At 49.7% G+C, this 19,899-nt stretch overlaps 1 protein-coding gene across 6 annotated transcripts in view; it reads left to right on the plus strand.

Moving 5' to 3' along the window:
• The window catches only part of EFCAB6 (EF-hand calcium binding domain 6), a 229,218-nt gene extending 211,504 nt beyond the window's left edge, over positions 1-17,714 (plus strand). For all 6 annotated transcript variants that reach the window (XM_072596357.1, XM_072596355.1, XM_072596354.1 and 3 more), the window contains 6 exons: positions 1,592-1,819; positions 8,926-9,162; positions 11,248-11,425; positions 12,450-12,634; positions 16,167-16,316; positions 17,487-17,714. In XM_072596357.1, the coding sequence (XP_072452458.1) occupies positions 1,592-1,819; positions 8,926-9,162; positions 11,248-11,425; positions 12,450-12,634; positions 16,167-16,316; positions 17,487-17,609 (1,101 nt within the window). In that variant the 3' untranslated portion in view covers positions 17,610-17,714. The remainder of the gene's footprint in view (positions 1-1,591; positions 1,820-8,925; positions 9,163-11,247; positions 11,426-12,449; positions 12,635-16,166; positions 16,317-17,486) is intronic.
• Positions 17,715-19,899: the final 2,185 nt, after the last annotated feature.

The raw sequence follows: 19,899 nt of genomic DNA on the forward strand, positions 1-19,899 counted from the left end.
TGTGATGAGGATGGATTTGTACAGATGGCATGAAATCCATCGCTATTCCTGCTAGCATAATCTTGGAGTGCTCAATGATGAGGCCAGTGGTTTCTCTTGGGTGCTCATTTATAGCTGCTGGAATTTCGGAAACCCTGTCCACAATTTGTATTTTTCCTGATGGCAAATGTTCAGCCATTTGACTCTGAAAATGGTTCTAAGCATTCATCAAACATGATGTTCTCTGCCTGGTGATGCTCTGGGGTGAAGGTGCTGGAGAGGCAGGAACATCCTCATCCGATGATTTTGATGACGACGATTTTGTCTTCTTCTTTGGTGGAGTTCACATAGAAATGGTCCCAGCACAAGTCACCATCCTGCTCTCTGATAGATTCTTGTGGAGGTAAATCAAATGACTGAATCAAAGTGATGGGCTGTAGCACCGAGACCATCCCCAAGGACCCTGAGGGCAGGCAGGATAGAAGAGGATGGTTCTGCTTTCTTCCCCTCCCTCTCTAGGTTTCGAGAGCTTTTTGTTTCCTGTAGTTTGGAGATCACACATGTCGAGGATGGTAACTTCTATGCAAGTGTTTATGAATTAATGTTCTATTTTGGCAGCCTACTACTACATACTACTACAACAGTGGTATTGCTCCTATCATCTCATTTTCATTTTTTTTGACAGCATTCAGCTAGAAGTGGTCCTGAGACGAGTGGCCATCTGACTGCTTTTCTTTTCTATTTAATGTGCCGTGGACGATTGCACAAGTAGACAAACTGACTGCTTTTGTAATACAATAAAAGTAGTAATGACTGTTATAATCAGTAACAGATTGATCAATAAAGTGATTTGTTAAGGACTTGTCAGTCTCCAGGTACTCTGCTACCAATAACAATACTCATAACATCAGAGAGTGAAGCCTGGTGGCTGTTGAGGGCTTGCCTTGGAGCCGAGAAGACCTGGGTTCCAGCCCAGTCTCTGACCCATAGTCAGGGGTGTCATTTAACTCCTTAATGTCCCAGGCACCAATCTGAGACTAGGAGTTACAGACAAGGCGCTCATTTGCATCAGTGGAGGGAGTTTCCACTCCAGGAATTTCCTATTCCAGTGAAATCCCTCCTCTGGAGCCCCTCCCTGTCTGGAGTCAGTGCTAGGCTGACTGACTGCTACTGTGTGTTAAGAATATGCCCTCAAGGGGCACTTTGTCCAGTTTATGAAGTGGTGAGGGCTGGGGTGCAGCTGTTATTATCCCCATTTCACAGGTGAGGGAAACAGGCTCAGAGGGGTGAAGCAATTGGCCTAAGATCACACAGTGAACTTGGTGTGGCCAAGCCAGAATTTGAACCCTAGCCTCCTTCCTCTGGCCTTGCACACTCTGCACACTGGACTCCCTCCTTTGGTGGCTTCATTCCTCATGTCCCTCTTTGTCCTGACTCTGGTGAGGTCCCTTTTCTCATCCCTGCTTGGGCTGGTCTTCCAGGAAAGGTTGGCCCTGCCCGTTAGAATCCAAAGGTGGCTTCACTGGGGCCTTCTGGTGGCAGGCCTGGCCAAAAGCCAAGCTGAGATTAATTCTTTATTAAATGCACCCATTATTGATTCTCCTTTGTCTAGACCGCTGCTGAGTGGACAGATAAAATGCAGAGGGCCTGTGGGCCCAGATCTCCTAAGGACCAGTTCTTGAAAGACATCCTGACACGTATCCGGGATATTGTGACGACTCGTTACCTGAACATAGCCCAGGAATTTTCTGATCTTGATTGTTTAAAATCAAACTTAATATCCAGAGAAGACTTCAGAAGCGTCTTTAATCGTCACATCCAGATTCTGAATGATGAGCAAGTAAGCCATGCACCCATGTCTCTGGGCAGCAGCCAGTCCATGGGAGCCTCCTGGGGGACAGAGGTGGGGGGAGAGGGAGCAGGGCTCCCGGCCCAGCTAGAGCTTATGAGCATAGGTAGCACATGTAAATACTACCTGATGGTCTGGGGTCTGCTACCTGAGCTAATAGCTTCTGGTGGAAGTTGGGGAGAAGATGTCAAAAAATCTGAGAGAATCAGATTACTTTACAGATCGTTAGGTGTTACAGAAATGTCAGCTGCTCTTATGGGAGGGACAGAATTCTCCCACCCATTCACCCTTGCCCTCCTGTGAAATGACATGTATTTAGAAGATCTGAACTGAACTGAAAAATACTCACAACATTGGGTTCAAACTCAAACTTAAGAAATGTTTACAAATGTATGGCCTTGGAGATAGAGGAGGTAAGACCCAGAGCCTGCCCTCAAGAAGCTCCCAGTGTACATGCACGTGAAGATGCATAATATTGGGTAAAAGCCCCCACTGAGGGAGGGCCAGAGGCCCAAGGGAAATCAGAAACAGGGAAGATCCTTTTTGACTGGGGGAACCTGGGAGGCTTCTTGTAAGAAGCAGCATCTGGGTCTGCTGGAGAGATGGGGTAAAGCAAGGACTTCCCTTCCAGGCTGAGGGACCTCATGAGTAAAAACAGAGGCACAGGGCATACAAGGGGCTGCTGGCATTCTAGGGGCTCTAGTGTTGGATCTTCTTAACACTCTGAATACTGCATTTCTTTAAAGGACAAAATGAAATTTAATTTTTTTTTAAAGCTATGACTTTTCCTTAATTATAGTCAGCCTTCTTCTCATTTCTGTCTCAGAAGGCAAGTGCCCTGGCTTTGAATCATCCAGGGGCCACTTGCTCAATGTCTGGGTCACCAATGGAAAATTCTTTAATGATTCACCTCCTGTGGTAATTTAGGATTTCCAAGCCTTCCCCCACGCAACCCTATGAGGTAAGGAATGCACATATGATCATCCCCATTTTTCAAGACACTGAGGCTTGTAGAGAGGAAGGGACTTTGCCAAGGCCACTCAGCTCATAGGTTCATCCGATGATGGGATTTGGAACTGAGAAGAAGGGGTCAGAGAGCTGATGCAGACTGATCCCTTTGTTCTACAGAGGAGAAGACCTGAGAGAGGAGGTAAGTGAGTGCCATAAAGTCACACAAAGCCAGAACTTAAGCCCCCATTCAGGCTGGAAGGGACCTCAGAGGTCACTGAATCCAACCCCTTCATTTGAGAGAGGAGGAAATCAAGGTAGGTGCAGAGAGGCAAGGCCTTTTGCCCAAGTTCCAAGGTCATGGATAGTGGGAGAAACTCTCTCCTCCCAGATCCAGGATTCCTTTGGACCCATGACTCTTTTCACTAGACCAGACTGGGCTAGACGTTTCACTAGACTGGACTCTTCTGGGTCTCAATTTCCTGTTCTATGAAACACAGTTTGGTCTAGTCACCTCCTCAGCCCCTCCCATCTCCATACTCCTTCGATTGGCTCACCTGTCCCAGGCAGGGGTCAATATGGACCCCCTCCTGCTTCTGCTAGGGGCTCCTCCTGGGCCACTGGTAGCAGTCATAAAAGTAAAACCCAGGAGACCCATAGGCCAGGTTTCCCTGCAGAGGACCTGAACACACAGAAGGCCTCTGGCAATGCCCAGAACCAGTGTAGCATCATGGGAAAAGTCAAAGAAGGATTTGGGAACACCCTCTCAAGCTAAGGGTAAGAGGATGGTAGAATTTAGATCTGGACAGGATCTAATAGATTCCTCACAAATGGCCAAGGAGACTCTACTTAGATACCAGGCATGACAACTTACTGCCTTATGAGACTGCCCATTCAACACGCAAAGGGGACCGATCCACAGTCTGCCTCCTGGCCCTAGTGATGTCCAGGTGACCTAGGATAGCCCCTTCTCCACATGGAACCTGAGCTTCCAGGTAGCCAGGCAGAATGGAGCCCGGGGTCATATGCTCCAATCAGTGTCCGAACAGGAATCTCCCCCTCCCCTTCAGCAGGATGCTCCGAGTCCCACCTCCTGAATATTCTCCTTCCTCATCCTGCTTTTGAGCTTCCCTGACTTCCAACCAAGTCAACAAGCACGTATTAAGTGTCTACTATGTGCCAGGCACAAAAACCCACGATCCCTGCCCTCAGTCCATCACTCCCAGCCTTCCTACAAGAGTCACTTCAAACCCTCCCTCCCCCACTTCTTGTGCCTTCCCTCTCTGGTCCCCATCCATCTTCTCTGTTTGTGGCTTGTATGCATCCAGCTGTTTAGATCCTATTAGGGTGGAAACTCATGGAGGCCAGGAACTGTGTCTGCCCAGCCTTGTATCTCCATCATTTGTAAAGTATAACAAGTGCCTTATGAATTCTTGAGGGATTGACAACAAAGGGGGCCCCTTGTCTTTTTCCACTGGAATGTAAACTCGTGGAGAATGGGGAAGTGTTTCCCTCCCTGTGTTTGTGTGCCCAGCACCCAGCACACAGCAGTCACTTAATAAATGCTTGTCAGTAGATGAGCTGATGGGTAAACTCCTTTCACTTCTGAAACTCAGAAGGATTCTCTTCATCTTGAGCTTCTTTCAATCACCTTGTCTGTAAGTCTTTCCCCCTCTCCCCCCCTGCTGTGCCCAGTACTGTATACCAAGGCCTGGCTGGACTGTGCTGATGGCTGCTTCTTGGGCTGTTGTGTTTTTGCCTCAACTTTTTGCAGAACCTAGTCTTCAGCGTCTGCCCCCTCCCCTGTCATCATCCTCACTTTCGCTGCTGTCCTTCCTTGGATGGGGTGCTGAAAATGGAATGTGGATCCAGCTGAATGGGGCAGAACAGAACTGCCCCGCAGGTCCCTTCCTGCGTTATGAGCATCCCAAGAGGGAGATTCCTTGTGTGTGCGCATGATTCCCATGTGAACACTGTGCTCAACCAAAGTTTCCAGAGGGTTTGGTCTTGCCTCAACTTACCCATCCTGGGTTGGGAACCCTAGTGCAGGCCTTAAAGTTTACTCTGTGATGTTGACCCTCTTGATGAGGATGCTGGGACCTCCCTATCTCACCTGGGCTGCAGCAGCCACTCACAGGTCAGTCCTGGCCCTGATCCACTTTTCTGAACCGTGTTGGTTCTCCTCCTTCAGTGTGGCATGGCTGTGCCCCTGGGCCTTCACCACATTGATGCCCAACTTGTCTCAGACACCTGGAGGCATTTTATTGTTAGAGCAACTCTGGTCATCCCCAACCTCAGCCCCTCTGTTGGTAGGGATGACAGGCATGTGCCCAGTTGACATTTCCACATTCTAAGACCCCTCCAAACTCTGACATTCCTTTGTTCTAAGAGCCCTCCTGGCTCTGACCTTCCCTGTTTTAAGGCCCTTCCAAGCTCTGGCCTTATATGATCTTAAGGTATACGTTTCTTCGCCTTGTGCTTTGTGGCTCTCTACACAATGTTCCCATCTTCTGGGCCCTCTTAGACTCCCCCCTTCCTCAGCCACCCAGGTAATCTGGCTCTGGCATTGACCAAGCCCCCAGACTGGGCTCTTCTTTCTTCTCTTTGCTGAGTACTCACCAAGCCCAGGAGTGTCAGAGTTGGGGATCTCATTGACAGGAGGATGGTGCTCCTCTATTGGAAGCTCTGTCTCCCTCCATTCTTTGGGGACTGCTCTGGGCTGATACCTGAGGCCCCTGGGAACATCATGTTGGAAGCAGCTCCCTTTCCTCTCCTCTCATCCAGGGCCTCTCAGCCTAGAAGGGCTCAGGACTAATGTCCAAGCAACAAGACAAATGGTTCATTCAGGCTTTCCTGGACTAGTGAGGCCGTGAGGAGGTGCCACAGTGCACAGAACCCTGGCCGTGGAGGCAGGGAGACCTGAGATCAAATCTGGCCTTGGATACTTACTAGCTGTGTGACCCTGGGCAAGTCACTTCATCTCTGCCTGCCTCAGTTTCCTAGTCTGCAAAATGGGGATACTAATAGTATCTATCGCATGGGATTGTTATGAGGATAGCATGGACGGTGATTGTAAAGCATTTAGCAGGGTACCTGGCACACGGTAGGTGCTTACTGAATGCTTGCTCCCTCCTTCCTTCCCTCCTTTCTTTTCTTCCTTCCTTCCTTCTGTCCACCCCAGAACAGTCGAATCATTAAATCAGAATCAGAATGTCTTTGGATCTTAAAACCAGTCTGCTAATAAGACCATAGAGCCTTAGAACATCAACACTGACTTTTAGAATCGTCAGAGTTTAGACCTGGCAGAGGGAATTGAACACATCCTGTGGCTGCCTCACTGCCAGACTCCTCAGGGGAGAAGGCTCAGACAGGGCGAGCACAATGCACCATCCATCTGCTGCTGGGCACAGCGTATCTAGAGCTGGGCCAGGAGTCTTTGGAAGAACTCCCCTTTGCACAGGGAGTCTGCCACATTTGGCTGTAGCCTCCTCAGGTGAGAAGAGCTCAGATGACAAGAGCCTTGCACCATCTATTTCCTTCCAGGCACAGAGTAGCCTTGAGGGAGGGCTGCAAGGGGCTTGGCTGGACATCTTTCACCTCCTGCTTCAGTCCAGTGTCCCAGCTGGGATGGGGTAATCTCCAGTGCAAAGAGGAGCAACCATTCCTTGGGCTCTAGCTTCTCATCTCCTGTTGCACCTGTGCTTTGAGGGAAGAGGAAGAGGAAAGTTGGTGGGGAACGAGACTTCCATCTCCAGCTGTGCCTTCTGCCTAATCCCCAGCCTTTGGGGGGAAGAGGACTTGTGAAGTGGGTCTTCTGTGTGGTCATCTCATGTTACACTTACTTCCAACCAGATCTCCAGCTTCTGTTGGGAAGATTGGCACCTTCCATCCAGGGATGCCCATTCTCATGCCTGGTCACACCCATCATATCCCATTGACTCTGAACTCTGGTAAATCATCATCCAAACCCCATTCACCACCCCACCCCACTACCTGATTCCTCATTTCAATCCTCCTCAGTCCCCCATACCTCCATACGTTCCAACCAGACCCCACCGTTACCCTAAAGTTCTAATCAAACCCCGCCCAGTCCTCCCACTGTGTCCTGTGCAATGTGTGTTCCATAGGCAACAAACTGCTTCATCTGAAATCTTTTCCTCTCCCACTCCTTCCTTCTACTTGTTATTATCGAAACCTGGCTTCCCTGTGCAGCTTTTGATCACGCTTTCCTCCTTGATATTCTCTCCTTTCTAGGACACTCTCCCCCATCCTCACCTGGTTCTCCTCCTTCCTCTCTGACCACTCCTCCAGGTCACATCTCTAGCCACAGGTGTCCGTCAGGGCTCTATCCTGTGCCCTCTGCCCTCTTCTCTCTAGACCACTTCACTTGGTGATTTCATTAGTTACCATGGATTTAATGACCATCTCTATGTTAATGATTCTCAAATTTACTTATCCTCCTCCAGCTTCCCTGCTGACCTTCAGTCTGTCATCTCCAGATGCATGTCCAGCAGACATCTTAAATCCAATTCGTCCAAAGCAGACCTCCTCTTCTTTCACCCTCCCCCCTCCCACCCTCAACTTCCCTACTGCTGTAGCAGCGGTGTCATGCTCCACTTGCTCCAGGCTCCCAACCCAGGAGTCAGTCTGGATTCCTCCTGTCTCTCACCCCACTTGTCCAAGTGCTGAGGTCTGTTGAGTGCAGCATCTTCCGAATATCCTCTGGCACTATTGCAATAGTTGTAGCTGTGTGTGCCCGCCTCCAGTCTCTGCCCCTTCCAGATCATCTCCATTCAACCTCCCAAGTGATTTTCCTGAAGTGCAGGGCTGATTGTATCACCTCCCCCTCTCCTACTTCACTATCTCTAGGGGCTCCCATGACTTAACTATAAAATCTTATTTGGGCATACAAAGCCCTCCTTAACCTGGCCCTGACTGCTTCTTAAACTTTCACTCTGATCCAATGATACTGACTTTTTTATGCTCCTCCAACCAACCCTGGGCTTGGCTCCCTGGCTGTCTCCCAGGCCGGAATTCTCTCCCTCCTCATCTCCCCCTCCCAGTTCCCCTGGCTTCCTGCAAGTCCCAGCTAAAAATATGCCAAAAATCACAGGAAGGCAATGCCCCTCAGTTATGGTGACTTTCCTTTGTGGTTTTCTGCCAGTCTAGCCAGTCTGTCCTGTTTGCACTTGGCTTGCTGTCTCCTCCATTAGACTGGGAGCTCCTTGAGGGCAGGGAACATCCTTTATTTTCCATTTGGCATTTCTTCATATCCCCCATGCTTAGCACACAGTAGGTGCTGAATAAGTACTATTGACTTGACTTGAATGTGGTTTAGAGGTAAGAAGAGGGTGCAGGTGGGGCAAACTTGTTAAGTTTATGTTGTAAAAGCCTAGGCCAGCGATCTTGTATGCCTGTCTTAGGATGGAGGTAACGAAAATGGAGAGGATGGGGCCTCAGGTTCTTTCCTGCTCTAAATCTCTGCTGTGTGACCCATGATGGGGGGATGCTGTGAAGATGGAGCAGATAGGACCTGGTACTCTCTGCTGGGAGGTCAGAGGCAAGGGGGTAGGACGTCGAAGCCTCTGAATTCTGGGCTTTTTGAATGAGACAATCACAGAAGAATCCTGAGTGGCATGGGACCAGAGAGGTTATTACGTCCAGTCCCCTGCCTGGTTTCCTGGTGGTATGACTCATGGACTGTTAAGGCGTCAAAGCCTTTCCATTTCCTCATTGTCTCCCCATTGGTTTTGTTAGGAGACTGTTCTTTTCCCTCCAGGTGCATGGCCCTGCTGATGCTGGGGCAGCAGGTAGGTGTGTCCCGGGAAAAAGAAGGGTGTACCCAGAGGCCCTTGGCTGGGATAAAGGTGTGCTGGCTTTGCCTCCTCCAGTGTTGGCCTGTGTGACTGACCACAGTGAATGACAGTGCACCTTAAAATGCCCTGCAGAGGATGTGAATAAACGCTTGCTTCACTTTCTCCTCATCCCCTCCAGGCCTGAAGCTGGCTGGAAGTGGGGGGTGGGTCGTCGGCTGGCTCAGGCCCAAGACCTCCATTAGCGCTGCTCCTCTGCGGTCCCAAAGTTCCAGCCTGGGGAGAGTCTCGAGTGTCCCATCCACCCACCTAACACGCCTTTCCCTCTGTCTCCAGTTCGAGAGCCTTTGGAATGAGCTGCCTCTCAACAGCGAAGGAAGACTCAAGTACCAGGAATTTTTAAACAAGTTCAACATGGACAAGACTCTGAGCCCCCTGGCCACGGGGGATTCGGTGAAAACCCAGCGATCGGGGGGCATAAGCCCTGAGGCCGAGGTGGTGCCAGGACCCCCGCCACCGACGGGAGTCGTCTCCGCCCCAGGGTCCGCGCCACGCCCCCAGACTCAGGAAGCTGTAAGCTGGCAGTGGCTGAGGGCCTCCCATTATCCCTTGTGCTTTCCCTGCTCTGGGGGGGACCCTCCTGGAGAGACACGTAATAGGGGGAGGGGGACACTCAGTGGGAGGCAAAGCGACCTGAGGTTCCGATGACCCCCCTGCTGTGTAACATAGGAGACCTCTGACCCTCAGTTTTCTCATCTATAAAATGTCCTTAATCCTAATTGCACTAAGTACATTCTAGAAACAAGGGATCATAGGACATGAAGTCCAAATTTTGAGCAGAAAAGTTCCTTACAGATCATCTGATCCAACTCCTTCATTTATTTATTGAGGCAATGAGGTTAAGTGACTTGCCCATGGTCACACAGCTAGTGTTAAGTGTCTGAGGTCAAATTTGAACTCAGGTCCTCCTGACTCCAGGGCTGGTGCTCTGTGCACTATGGTGCCACCTGGCTGCTCCCCTGCTCCATCATTTTAAAGGTGGAGAAACTGAGGCACAGATGGGGACTCACCTTGGGCAAGAAGAGTAGGAAAGCAGGGTTAAGGACCCAGCTCTGATGGGAAGCCCCTTGCTACCTCTCTGATGTGTGAGGTCTCTCTTTCTCCATCCCCTACCTCAGTAATGGCCTTGCATCAAGACACTCAGTAAATGAATGTTGAATGTTTTGGTTTGGGATGGTGGTGAGGGCCCAGGGTCAGACAGAAGGAGAGATTGAATGGACCCCAGAAGAAGGCCAGGGGTGTGTGTGGTGGCCCTTCCCCGTCCCAGCAGTATCTTGGCCTAGTGCTCTGGAAAGAACTTACCCCTTGTCCTGCTTCCAGCTGTGGGTCTATAGGGAAGTGGGCTTTGGTTGCCAGGGGTGGGGTCTGGGGACATCCCCGGGACCACTCTTTCCAGCCTCTGCACATGGCCTATGCACCTGGCTGCCAGTCAGTCATGTCTGTTTCCTAATTGCTTTGATATTTCATAATGGTTAACTGTTGGAAAAGTGAATGAATTACAGGGATAGTATGTGAAGACTATTGAGTCTAAACACTGATCACCTCTGGTGTATGGCTTCTTATCAGGGAAAACAGTCGGTTCCATTATTCAATTCCATCCAATGAACATTTATTAGGCTCCTACTGTGGGCAGAGAACTTCTGAGGCCTGAGAGGGATAAAACAACAGGTTCAGAGAGGGCGTCTGAGGTCCACATCGGAGGAGAATGCAAAGGAAGGGCATGGTGCGGGGGAGAAGAATTCTGTAGTATTGGGGTGGGGAGGATCCTAGAGGAGCTGGAGTTTTAATTCAAAGGGTGACGAGAGAGAGAGAGAGAGAGAGAGAGAGAGAGAGAGAGAGAGAGAGAGAGAGAGAGAGAGTCTGAGAGCGTGGGACAAAGGGAACAGCATAAGCAAAGGCTTGGAGGTGGAAGAGTTTGAGGCATATTTATGGAACAGATATGGAGCCCTATTGAATATATGGGGTGCTATAAAATAAGGCAGGCTTAGTCAGGACAACACCAATTCGTGCCCCCCCTCCCCACTCCCAATATAACAGGAGTTGGGGGTCTCTGGTCCCACATGCCTTTTAGCAAGGGGCTAAGCCTTTGAGCCCCTTGGAGCACGTATGACCTGGAATGTGCTCCAATCCCATCCCCCACTGGACATGTCAGTGATCTGTGGATGTATTTTGTTCCCCTCCTAGGCTCTGAGTTCCATGAGGCCAGGGCGTGTGTGGTACTGAAGCTTTGTGTGTTCTCTGGTACAAAGTATAGTCCTTTGTACGCAGCTGGTGCTTACTCCATGTGTGCTGCATCAGCAGGCACTGGGGTATAGGGAGAGGGGCAGGGCTTTGGATTCAGAGAGCCAGGGTTCCTCGCACACACGACCTCTTCGAGGCAGCTGCTGATCCCTGGGGGAGTGGTGCTTCCCATTCTGACGAGATCACAGCAGTATGGGGTGTATAGATCCGAAGCAGCAGAAAGGCAAAGCTGTGGGGAAGGCTGGTGTGTGGGACAGGTGACCCTTTGGCCCCAAGAAGGGCGTCCTGCTCCTTCCTCTCTCCCGAGGCAGGCTCACCCCTGCCATCTCTCTGACCACTCCTCGTTCGCACCTCCAGGTTCCTCCTACCGCTGGCTCCACGGCTTCCCGGGCCTGGGTCCCCCCCTTGCAGAACTGCGAGATGATCGAAACAAAGGTGAGAAAGAAGATCCAGGGCTGTTGGAAGGAAATGCTGAAAGAATGTAAGGAGAAGGACGTGGACAAACGCGGAGAAATCACCGTGGCCGAATTTCAAGGTGCTGGCTCATGTTCCCCCTTTGGTTACAGAGCTGGGAGGGGGCTGTAGTCACCACCTGGTCTAATCTCTTTAGACAAACGAGGAAACTAAGGTTGGAGAAAGGCGACCCCGGGACCCGTGATGGGGGTCCGAGGAAGGGGTCGCGCCCTCAACACAGGGCATCGCACCTCTTTTGGACTCGTGGCTTGTTCGTCTGTGAAAGGGGGCGCTCTCTGCTGCCATTTCCCCTCTTACTGAGTTGGGAGCAAAGGCAAGGAGAGGGCAGTTTCCCTCCCGGAGGGTAAGGACTGTCTCATTCTTGTCTAGGTAGCCTGAGCACCTGACAAGTGCTTGGTACCCAGTAAGAGCTTAATAAATGCTTATTGATAGAAACTAGGAAATGCAGGAAAATGACAAGCTGAGGCATATTATTCTATTTCTAATGAGTATCTCCTTCTAACCCCGTGATGTCCCAAATCTCTGTGGTACCATCATCTGACTAATTATCCCAGTTATCCTACATCAGCTAGATTGCAGAGAGCTGAGCAAAGCTCCAGCTCCCCCTGCACTGTAGTCCCATCTAGGATCTTGTTCCTGTGGAGCCAAGCACCTCCTGTAATGCTGTTCTGTTGACAGACATATTTTATGGGAACAGCTGTCAAGGTGCCAGGTGCTCAGGGGTGGAGAGAGTCGGTTGCTTAGATTCAGAAGCTAAGAGTCATGTCCTCTGTCTGAGCCTCAGTGTCCTGATCTGTAAAAACCAGGTTGATATCTGTCCCCTTCCCCCCACTCCCCTGCCTGCTATGGGGAAATGCATTAGGGATCTAAAGTCCCTTGGGCAGGGTCAGTTATAGCTAATTTGAAGAGAACTGGATGTGAATCCTACCTCTGGCATTTCCTGTCAGTGTGACCTTTCTGCAGTCATGATCTCTCCTTGAGCTCCCTTATCTGGTCCCTGCCTGTTTCAAAGGGTTCTTTATGGAGCAGGGTGCCCTGCTGTTGGTGGCCGGACAGTGTACTGAGTTCCACTCTTTGTGCTCTAGCTCTGGTGGACAAGTACAATCTGGAGATCAGCAAGGAAGAGTGCCAGCATCTCATCACCAAGTACGACCTGAAGAGCAATGGCAAGTTTGCATACTGCGACTTCTTCCAGAGCTGCGTTCTCCTCTTAAAAACCAAGGAGACCTCACTGATGCAGAGGATGAAAATCCAGCAGGTCTACATGATGGTGCGTATGTGCCCTCGTCCTGGGCTTCCGTGCCAGCCTAGGTGAGGGACCTATGCCTCTCGATGGCTTCCCGCCATCTGCTGACCCTGGTGTGTGTTGGCATGGACCATGCCTGGGACTTGGAGCCCAGAGACTTGAGCTCAAACTCTTACAAGTCACGGTCCTCTTTGAGACTTGGTCTAATCTGAAAACAGAAGGGGTTGGGAGAGATAATGGTAGCTAGCGCTCACATAGCGCTTCGACGTTTGCAGATTGCTTTAGTTTGCCTGATTTGATGCTCCCAACCGCAGAGGGAGGTGGGTGCTGTTCTCAGTTTCCAGATGTGAAATGGAGGCAGACTGAGGTTAAATGACTTGCCCAGAGTGAGGATCTGAGACTTGATTTGAACTCAGATCTCTATCCACTGAGCCAGCCAGCTGCTCTGGGCTGGATGATCTCTAGCACAAACATTCTAAGTTCAGTGTCGAGCTGTTCTTTGCCGCCTTCCCTCCTAGGAGATTCTCTGTTCTGAGAGTCCTCCTGGCTTGTCATTCTGAGTTCTAAGGTCCCTCCCTGCCCTGACAGGAGAGTGCCTTCCCTCTGTGGATTATCTGTAGTTTATCCTGGCAGGTTCCTGGAGAGCTGTTTGTATTTCTTTCTATCCTTGGCACAGTCCCTGACACATAGTAGGTGCTTCATGAATGCTTGTTGACTGACTGTGTTCCCAGGTCCTCCCACCTCTGACTGTCCCATTCTAAGGTTTCTGTTGTATTACTGCCACCTGACAGTAACATTTCATGCCAGTGAACCTTCCTTATTCATGCGAACCCCTTCCTCCTCCATCCCAATAGTGAGCATGAAGGGTAAGCCTTTGTCTTTGTGTTGAGGTGGAAGGAAGAAGCCAGCCATGTGCTAATGTGACTTTTACAAGGAGACCTAAGGCCCGAGGGGCCGTGGAGGGCCGCAGAGAGATGTGGAAGGAGAGAGAGTCTGCAGAAGTTCTCTGGGGGCCAGGGCAAGAGGGAACTGCCATGGGGGTCAGAAGCAAGGCATTAAGAGCCTAGAGGAGAGAGAAGAGGAAAAGGAAAGTGGAGACCTGGTGATGACCTGGAGAAAAGAGCTGCCTGGACCCTCTGCTCCACCCCAAAAGGGAGGAAGGGTCAGAGCAGAAGCAGGAGAAGTCGCCCTGACTCATCCCAGGAATGACTCATAGGGACCAGATACATTCTGAGGAAAGGTGGGACCCACTAGAAGGGGGAGGGGAAATCTGAGTTTTCCTGAGGCAAAGGGGTTGGAAATAAGGTTGCTGATGTGGGTGCCCTGTTGAGCTCAATCAGTCCTGTCCTATATCTGATGCCTTGTTAGCCCTAATGCCCAGGTGGGAGCTGATGCTTCTTTTCGGAAAGGTGAAATGACCACTTGTTCCAGGAACTGATATTCTCAAAATTCCCCTGGGTGGGGCCATGAAATTGTGGGAGGCAGATTCCCCTTCTTCCCCCCAGTTGCCAGGCTCATGGATGTCTATGGAGTGGATTGGTACTCTGAAGGTCAGTAGGAACTCGAGCTCTCTTTGAGACCTTTACAACCCCTGGCTGGCTCTCCCCTTCCCAGGAGGTGCTCAGTAGTGCCCTGTGAGGGGAGACTCAGCCAGGGTCTCCCCAAGGGAAGGAGCTTCCCGAGCACAAAAAGCCAATAGAGAAGTGGTCAAAAGATGTGGACAAATAGTCCTCTGAAGAATTGCAAACTATTGACAGCCATATGAAATAATGTCCCAGATCATTAATAAGAGAAATATAAATCAAAACAACCCTGAGGTATCACCTCACTTGAAAAAGATTTTTCAAGGATGACAAAAGATGAGAATGGTCAACATTGGAGGACTTGAGGGAAGATAGATGTACTTATGCATTGTTGGTGGAACTGTGAATTTACTCAATCAGTCTGGAAAGGAATTTGGAGTTATGTGAAGAAAGTGACTAAAACGTTTATATCATTTGATTTGTTGGCATCCCAAAGAAGTTAATGGGTAAAAAAAAAGATGGACTCCGTACAGACCAAAACACTCACACCAACCTTTTCGTGATAGCAAAGACATGGAAACAACATAGATGCTTATTGGTTGGGGAAGGCCAAGTGAACTGTGGCACATGACTATAGTAGCATATCAGTAGTGATTGATAATGACGATGAATTCAGAGTAGCACTGGAAGACCTATGAAGGGATACATGTGAAGAAAACAGAACCACGGACACCCTGGACATGATGACTGCACTACAACAATGTAAGCAAAAGAACAGGAAAGTCAGCCCTGTGCAGTGACAATGGCCAGCCTCAGGGCTGAAGCAGATGCTAACCAGATGGTGGGCAATCGGGAGGAACCCAGAGATGGTCAATGGTCTCCGCATCCACCCTCTGGTCTCACCACATTGGCCACCACCTTCTCTCTATTCCTCCCCTGCTGAATCTCTCATGCCTGAGATGCACTCCCTCCTCAGCTCTACCTCTTCCCAGCACAGGCTCAGGCCCATGTCCAAACTGGGAGTGTGGTTTTGCATGCTTTTGTGAGCCATTGGGGTAGATCAGGATGACTGGAGATAACCCAGACCCAGTGGGAAACCATGGCCTTTGCACAGCGCTCTCCCACTCACATCTAAGTCATTTAAAATCTTTTGTTATTTTTAAAATTAATTTATTTGCTTTCAGTTGTCAACAGTCACTTTCATAAGTCTTAGATTTCTCCTCCTCCCTCTTGCCTCCCTCCATGAGATGGCGTGCAATCTTATATGGGTTCTACACATACTTTCTTATTAAAGACATTTTCACATTAGTCATGTTGCATAGAAGAATTAAAACCAAACCAAAACAGAACATAACACAAGAGAAAAGAGTCTGCCTCGTTCTGCCACATCCAAGTCATTTGCAGGTCAAGGCATCCATTCCTGGACATCAGATGTCAAGGTCCTCTTCAAGCAGCAGCAGTTGTGTGAGCCCCTGAGAGCAGGGCCTGGGTTTCTTTCCCTTTGTTTGTGTTCCCACTCGCTAGCTGGGACTTGGCAGTGGATAACCACAGGGTACTCAGCTGCTTCTTGACACGTACTTTACTGCGTTCCTGTTGTTTCCTTCGATATGGAAGGTAATCACCTTCTGCCTTTGTGTGCCCAGCACTTACTTGGACACCTGGCACATAGTAGGTGCTTCAGATGCGCTTGTTGGGGCATCGAGGGTTTATACCTATCGCTTCCCTAGATGGGACATAAGCAGGGCTGGGCTAATATCCGTTTGTCTGGCACATAACTGGTGCTGAACAAATGTTAGTTGAATTGAATTGACTGGGGAGAGCTGGGGCGGAGGAGAGCTGAATTCAAGAACAGGGAAGAGGAGGAGAAGAAAGGTTTCTCCCCGGGTGGGCAGCAGTCCTGAATGATGGGGATTACAGGGTCAAGAGGCAAGTCTTGGAGGCTGCCTCAGGGCCTGAGGCTCTGTGACTGACTCTGCCCCTACGTGAATGATCGTGATTAAGTCTCCTGCTTTCCTTCTGTCTCCCTTCACCAGAAAGGTTCGGGAACTCAGAGCGCCTCCTTTTATGCAGCTTTGCTGAGAATCCAGCCCAAAATCCTCCACTGCTGGAGACCCATGCGGCGCACGTTCAAAAGCTATGATGAATCTGGGACTGGCCTCTTAAGCATAGCTGACTTCCGGAAGGTAAGCAGGGCCCTGAATCAGGGAAAGGGCTCAGGAAAAGGAGGACAGAAATCTGACAAGCCCCTTCCCTGCACAGAGGCATCCGTCTGCTCTGACACCGTCCCTCCACCAAGGCAGATCCCAGCTCCACCATGCTTGCTCAGCCTGGGTGATTCTTATCCATGTCTTTACCCAAGGCCTGAGGGCTTTCTCAGGGTCATTTCATATCTTAGGGTACCCAGAAAAATGAAACGATTTAAATCTAAGGGCCAGACAGCTCCTGTACCTCCTGACGAGAGTATCTCATGCTAAGGGACTTTTAAGCAGTTTTGTTATTGTCTTTTCAAACCACCCCCCATTTCTCCCTCCCCCCCAGTCACTGCCGTGTTTCTGTAACAAAATCCCAACATTTAAGCACCCGAGGGACATGATGATGGCATCTCTTTCAATGTCTCTAGAAAGGGACGATTAAATCCTAAGGAGAAACAGGGAAGAGGCAGGCATATTGGCACATGCAGCAAGGGTGCAGGCTTGGGAGTCCCAGGACCTGAGTGACCTTAAGCTAGTCATTTCCCTTCTCTGTGCCTCAGTGACCCCATATGGTTTGTACTAGATGGACTATGAAGCCCTTTCTACCTTGAGAGCCTAGGTTTCTACAAAAGTCATTTCTCCCTGGTCCTCAGTTTCCTCATATGACTGCTACTGCCTTGCTTTGTGACCTTGGACAGCTCATTTCCCATTTCAGAGCCTCAGTTTATTCCATTGTAAAATGAGAAGGTTGTGCTACTGGAGAGCTAAGATCGCACCTATCTCTGCCATTTCCTTTTCTCAGCTCCCTCCCAGCTCTGACATCCCCTGTTCTCAGCTCCCTCCCAGCTCTGACATCCCCTGTTCTCAGCTCCCTCCCAGCTCTGACATCCCCTGTTCTCAGCTCTCTCCCAGTTCTGACATTCTATGGTTGACCAGCCCTTTGCAGCCACAGCAAGACCTCAGAGATTACTTCAGTAATGCAGGTGCCCATGATGGAGTGCTATCCATGCTTTGTCGGCCTGCTCCGTTGTGGAGCTGGAACCTCCCTCCTTCCAACCCCAGCAGACTAAGCGAAGCCTCTTCCCCAGCCAGCCCCAGGGTCCCCAGCTCCTTGCCCCCGCCCACCCGTCTGCTTCCCTAATCTGGTCTCCTGTTCTCTAGGTTCTGCGGCAATATGGAATCAATCTGTCTGAAGAGGAGTTCTTTCATATTTTGGAATATTACGATAGAACTTTGTCTTCAAAAATATCCTATAATGATTTCTTACGAGCGTTTCTTCAGTAGGTGACGAAGTGGGCTCACCTGCAAGTGTCAGCTAGCACAGGAGACGGTGGGCTCCGCCAGAGAATGGATGCAGATGCTAAGAAACTAATAAACTAATGAAAGCCAGGTGCCTGTTTGTCCTTTCACCCCCGCCCCCACAACATTGAGCCGCATTCACTTGATCCCTAAGCTCATGGCCGTGGAGCCTTAGTCTCCCCCAGGGCCCATGGCTGTCTGCCTAGAACCCTTCATCCTATGAGATTCATAGGCTCGCCGATGGTGAGCTGGAGAAAGCCCCCAGGCTCTGGGTCACACTGCTAGGAAGTCTCTGAGGTGGGATGAACTCGGACCTTCCTGACTCTTCAGTCCAGTGGTTCATCTTCCATGCTAGGGGGCCTCTCCTAGGTTCCTCCAGCTACAGGTGTGGAGCTGGGATGGTCTCCTCCTATGCTTGTCAGGGAGAGATCTTTGCTTGCCCCATATTCAAGGATGTCTGAAAACCAGAAACCTGCCGGCTGTTCCCACAGAGTCATGAGAGTCAGAAGCCAAGCCCATATTTCTATTCTAACAGTCAAGGCTTGCACCCTTTTCTCCCCAATCCCCCCTCCCACTCAGGACAGAGAATTGATTTTTTTTCAGATTTTCACATATGACATTCTGACATTGGGGTCAGAAGTGAGAAAAACAAATGAGCATCTTTGAAACCTATAGAAAGAGGCTCACAAGGCACAGTCTCCATACATGGTGGTGCTGGGGATGATATCTTCAATTTACAGATCGGCAAACTGAGGCTCATATTGGGAGAAGGAAGGGATGAGTGCAGAGCCAAACAAGCAGTAAAGGAGAGAGCTGGGGTCTGAACCCATTTCCCCAGTGCTATCCCAAGAGTGCTGGATTGGAAGCCTTAGGTCCCACTTTGGACTATGGCCTTGGGCAAAGCCTCAGTTTCTCATTCTATAAGATAAGAGGGTTGGACTTGATGACCTTTGAAGTTTTTTCTCACTCTAAATCTGTGCTTCTAAGATCTCCAGGTTCCTGGTCCCTGCTCTTTTCACACCCCTCACCACTTTGAGACCTTCATCTTTCATTCCTGATTTTAATGGGCTTAGAATGAAAACCACCTGCTTTGCCATAGAACAACTTTTGGAAGTCATGGCAAAAAGGAAGTACCAAAATCTCTTTGAAAGTTGGTCTCCAGGCTTTAGGAAAAAGAACTTTGTAAATGAGTGAAGCATTTGCTTCTGCCTCTCCCCAGTGACAGAGAACTGGAGCCTTGGTTCAAGTTCAGCCTGTCCAGAGCTGGAGTTACATCTCCTCCTCCTTCCCCCTTCCCTCTGCCAAGCATTCCTGTGTCCTTCCAGACTCCTGGGCACAACTCTCCACTGTTCACTTTCCCTCATCCCAACATTGACGTGATTGCCAGTTCTTGTTTCTACTTCAGCATCTCTTTTGTCCAGTCTTTTCTTTACATGTATAGCCACCACCACATATAACCAGGACCTCAATGCCGCTTACCTAGATTCCTTCAAAAAACTTCTGGTCTCCCTGTTTCAAGTTCCTTTACCCTCCAACATCCATCCAGCTGCCAAAGTGATATGCCTACTTCCTGGCTCACTGAATTTTGGTGGCTTCCCATTGCCTAGAAACTACCCTGGCATTTAAAATCCTTCACAAGGCAGTCCCCTTCAATCTTTCCAGAATTGTTATTCATTACTCCTCTCCCTGAACCCCAGACGCTAGCCAGACTGATCTTTTTATTCCTCCAAAGTGGCAGCCCATCTCCCAGCCTTTGTCTTGACTGTGCCCCATGCCTGTTATTCATGTTCTCTTTGCCTCTGTCTCTTGGAATTCCTACTTTCTTTTGGGACTCAGTACCACTTTCTCCACAAAGCCTTTCTTCATCTCCCCAGCCACCCATCTCCCCTCCCATTGTTTTAAAAAATTTGTATATATTTTGTATCATATTTATAATAAAAATTTCCCCCAGATAAAATCGAAGTTCCTTGAGGGCAGGGCCTGTGGGTTTTTTCTTGTATTTGTATCCTTAGTACCTAGCTCAGTGTTTGGCACATAGTGCTTAATAAACTGACTGGTGAGATGTCATTTGGATATCAAACCCTCACTGGGAACCAGAGAAAGCATACTGGTGTTAGAGTCAGAAAACATGGCTTCACATCCCACCTCTAGTGTTGTTTCAGCTGTGTGACCTTGGCCAAGTCATTTCCCCTCAGTCTGATCCCCTCCCAATAATTCTTGCCCAGCCTACCTCATAGGGAAGTTCTTTGTAAATGGCGAGGAACCTCTTTTTCTC

Source organism: Notamacropus eugenii, chromosome 3 (assembly GCF_028372415.1).
Source record: "Notamacropus eugenii isolate mMacEug1 chromosome 3, mMacEug1.pri_v2, whole genome shotgun sequence".
NCBI classification, from domain to species: Eukaryota; Metazoa; Chordata; class Mammalia; order Diprotodontia; family Macropodidae; genus Notamacropus; species Notamacropus eugenii.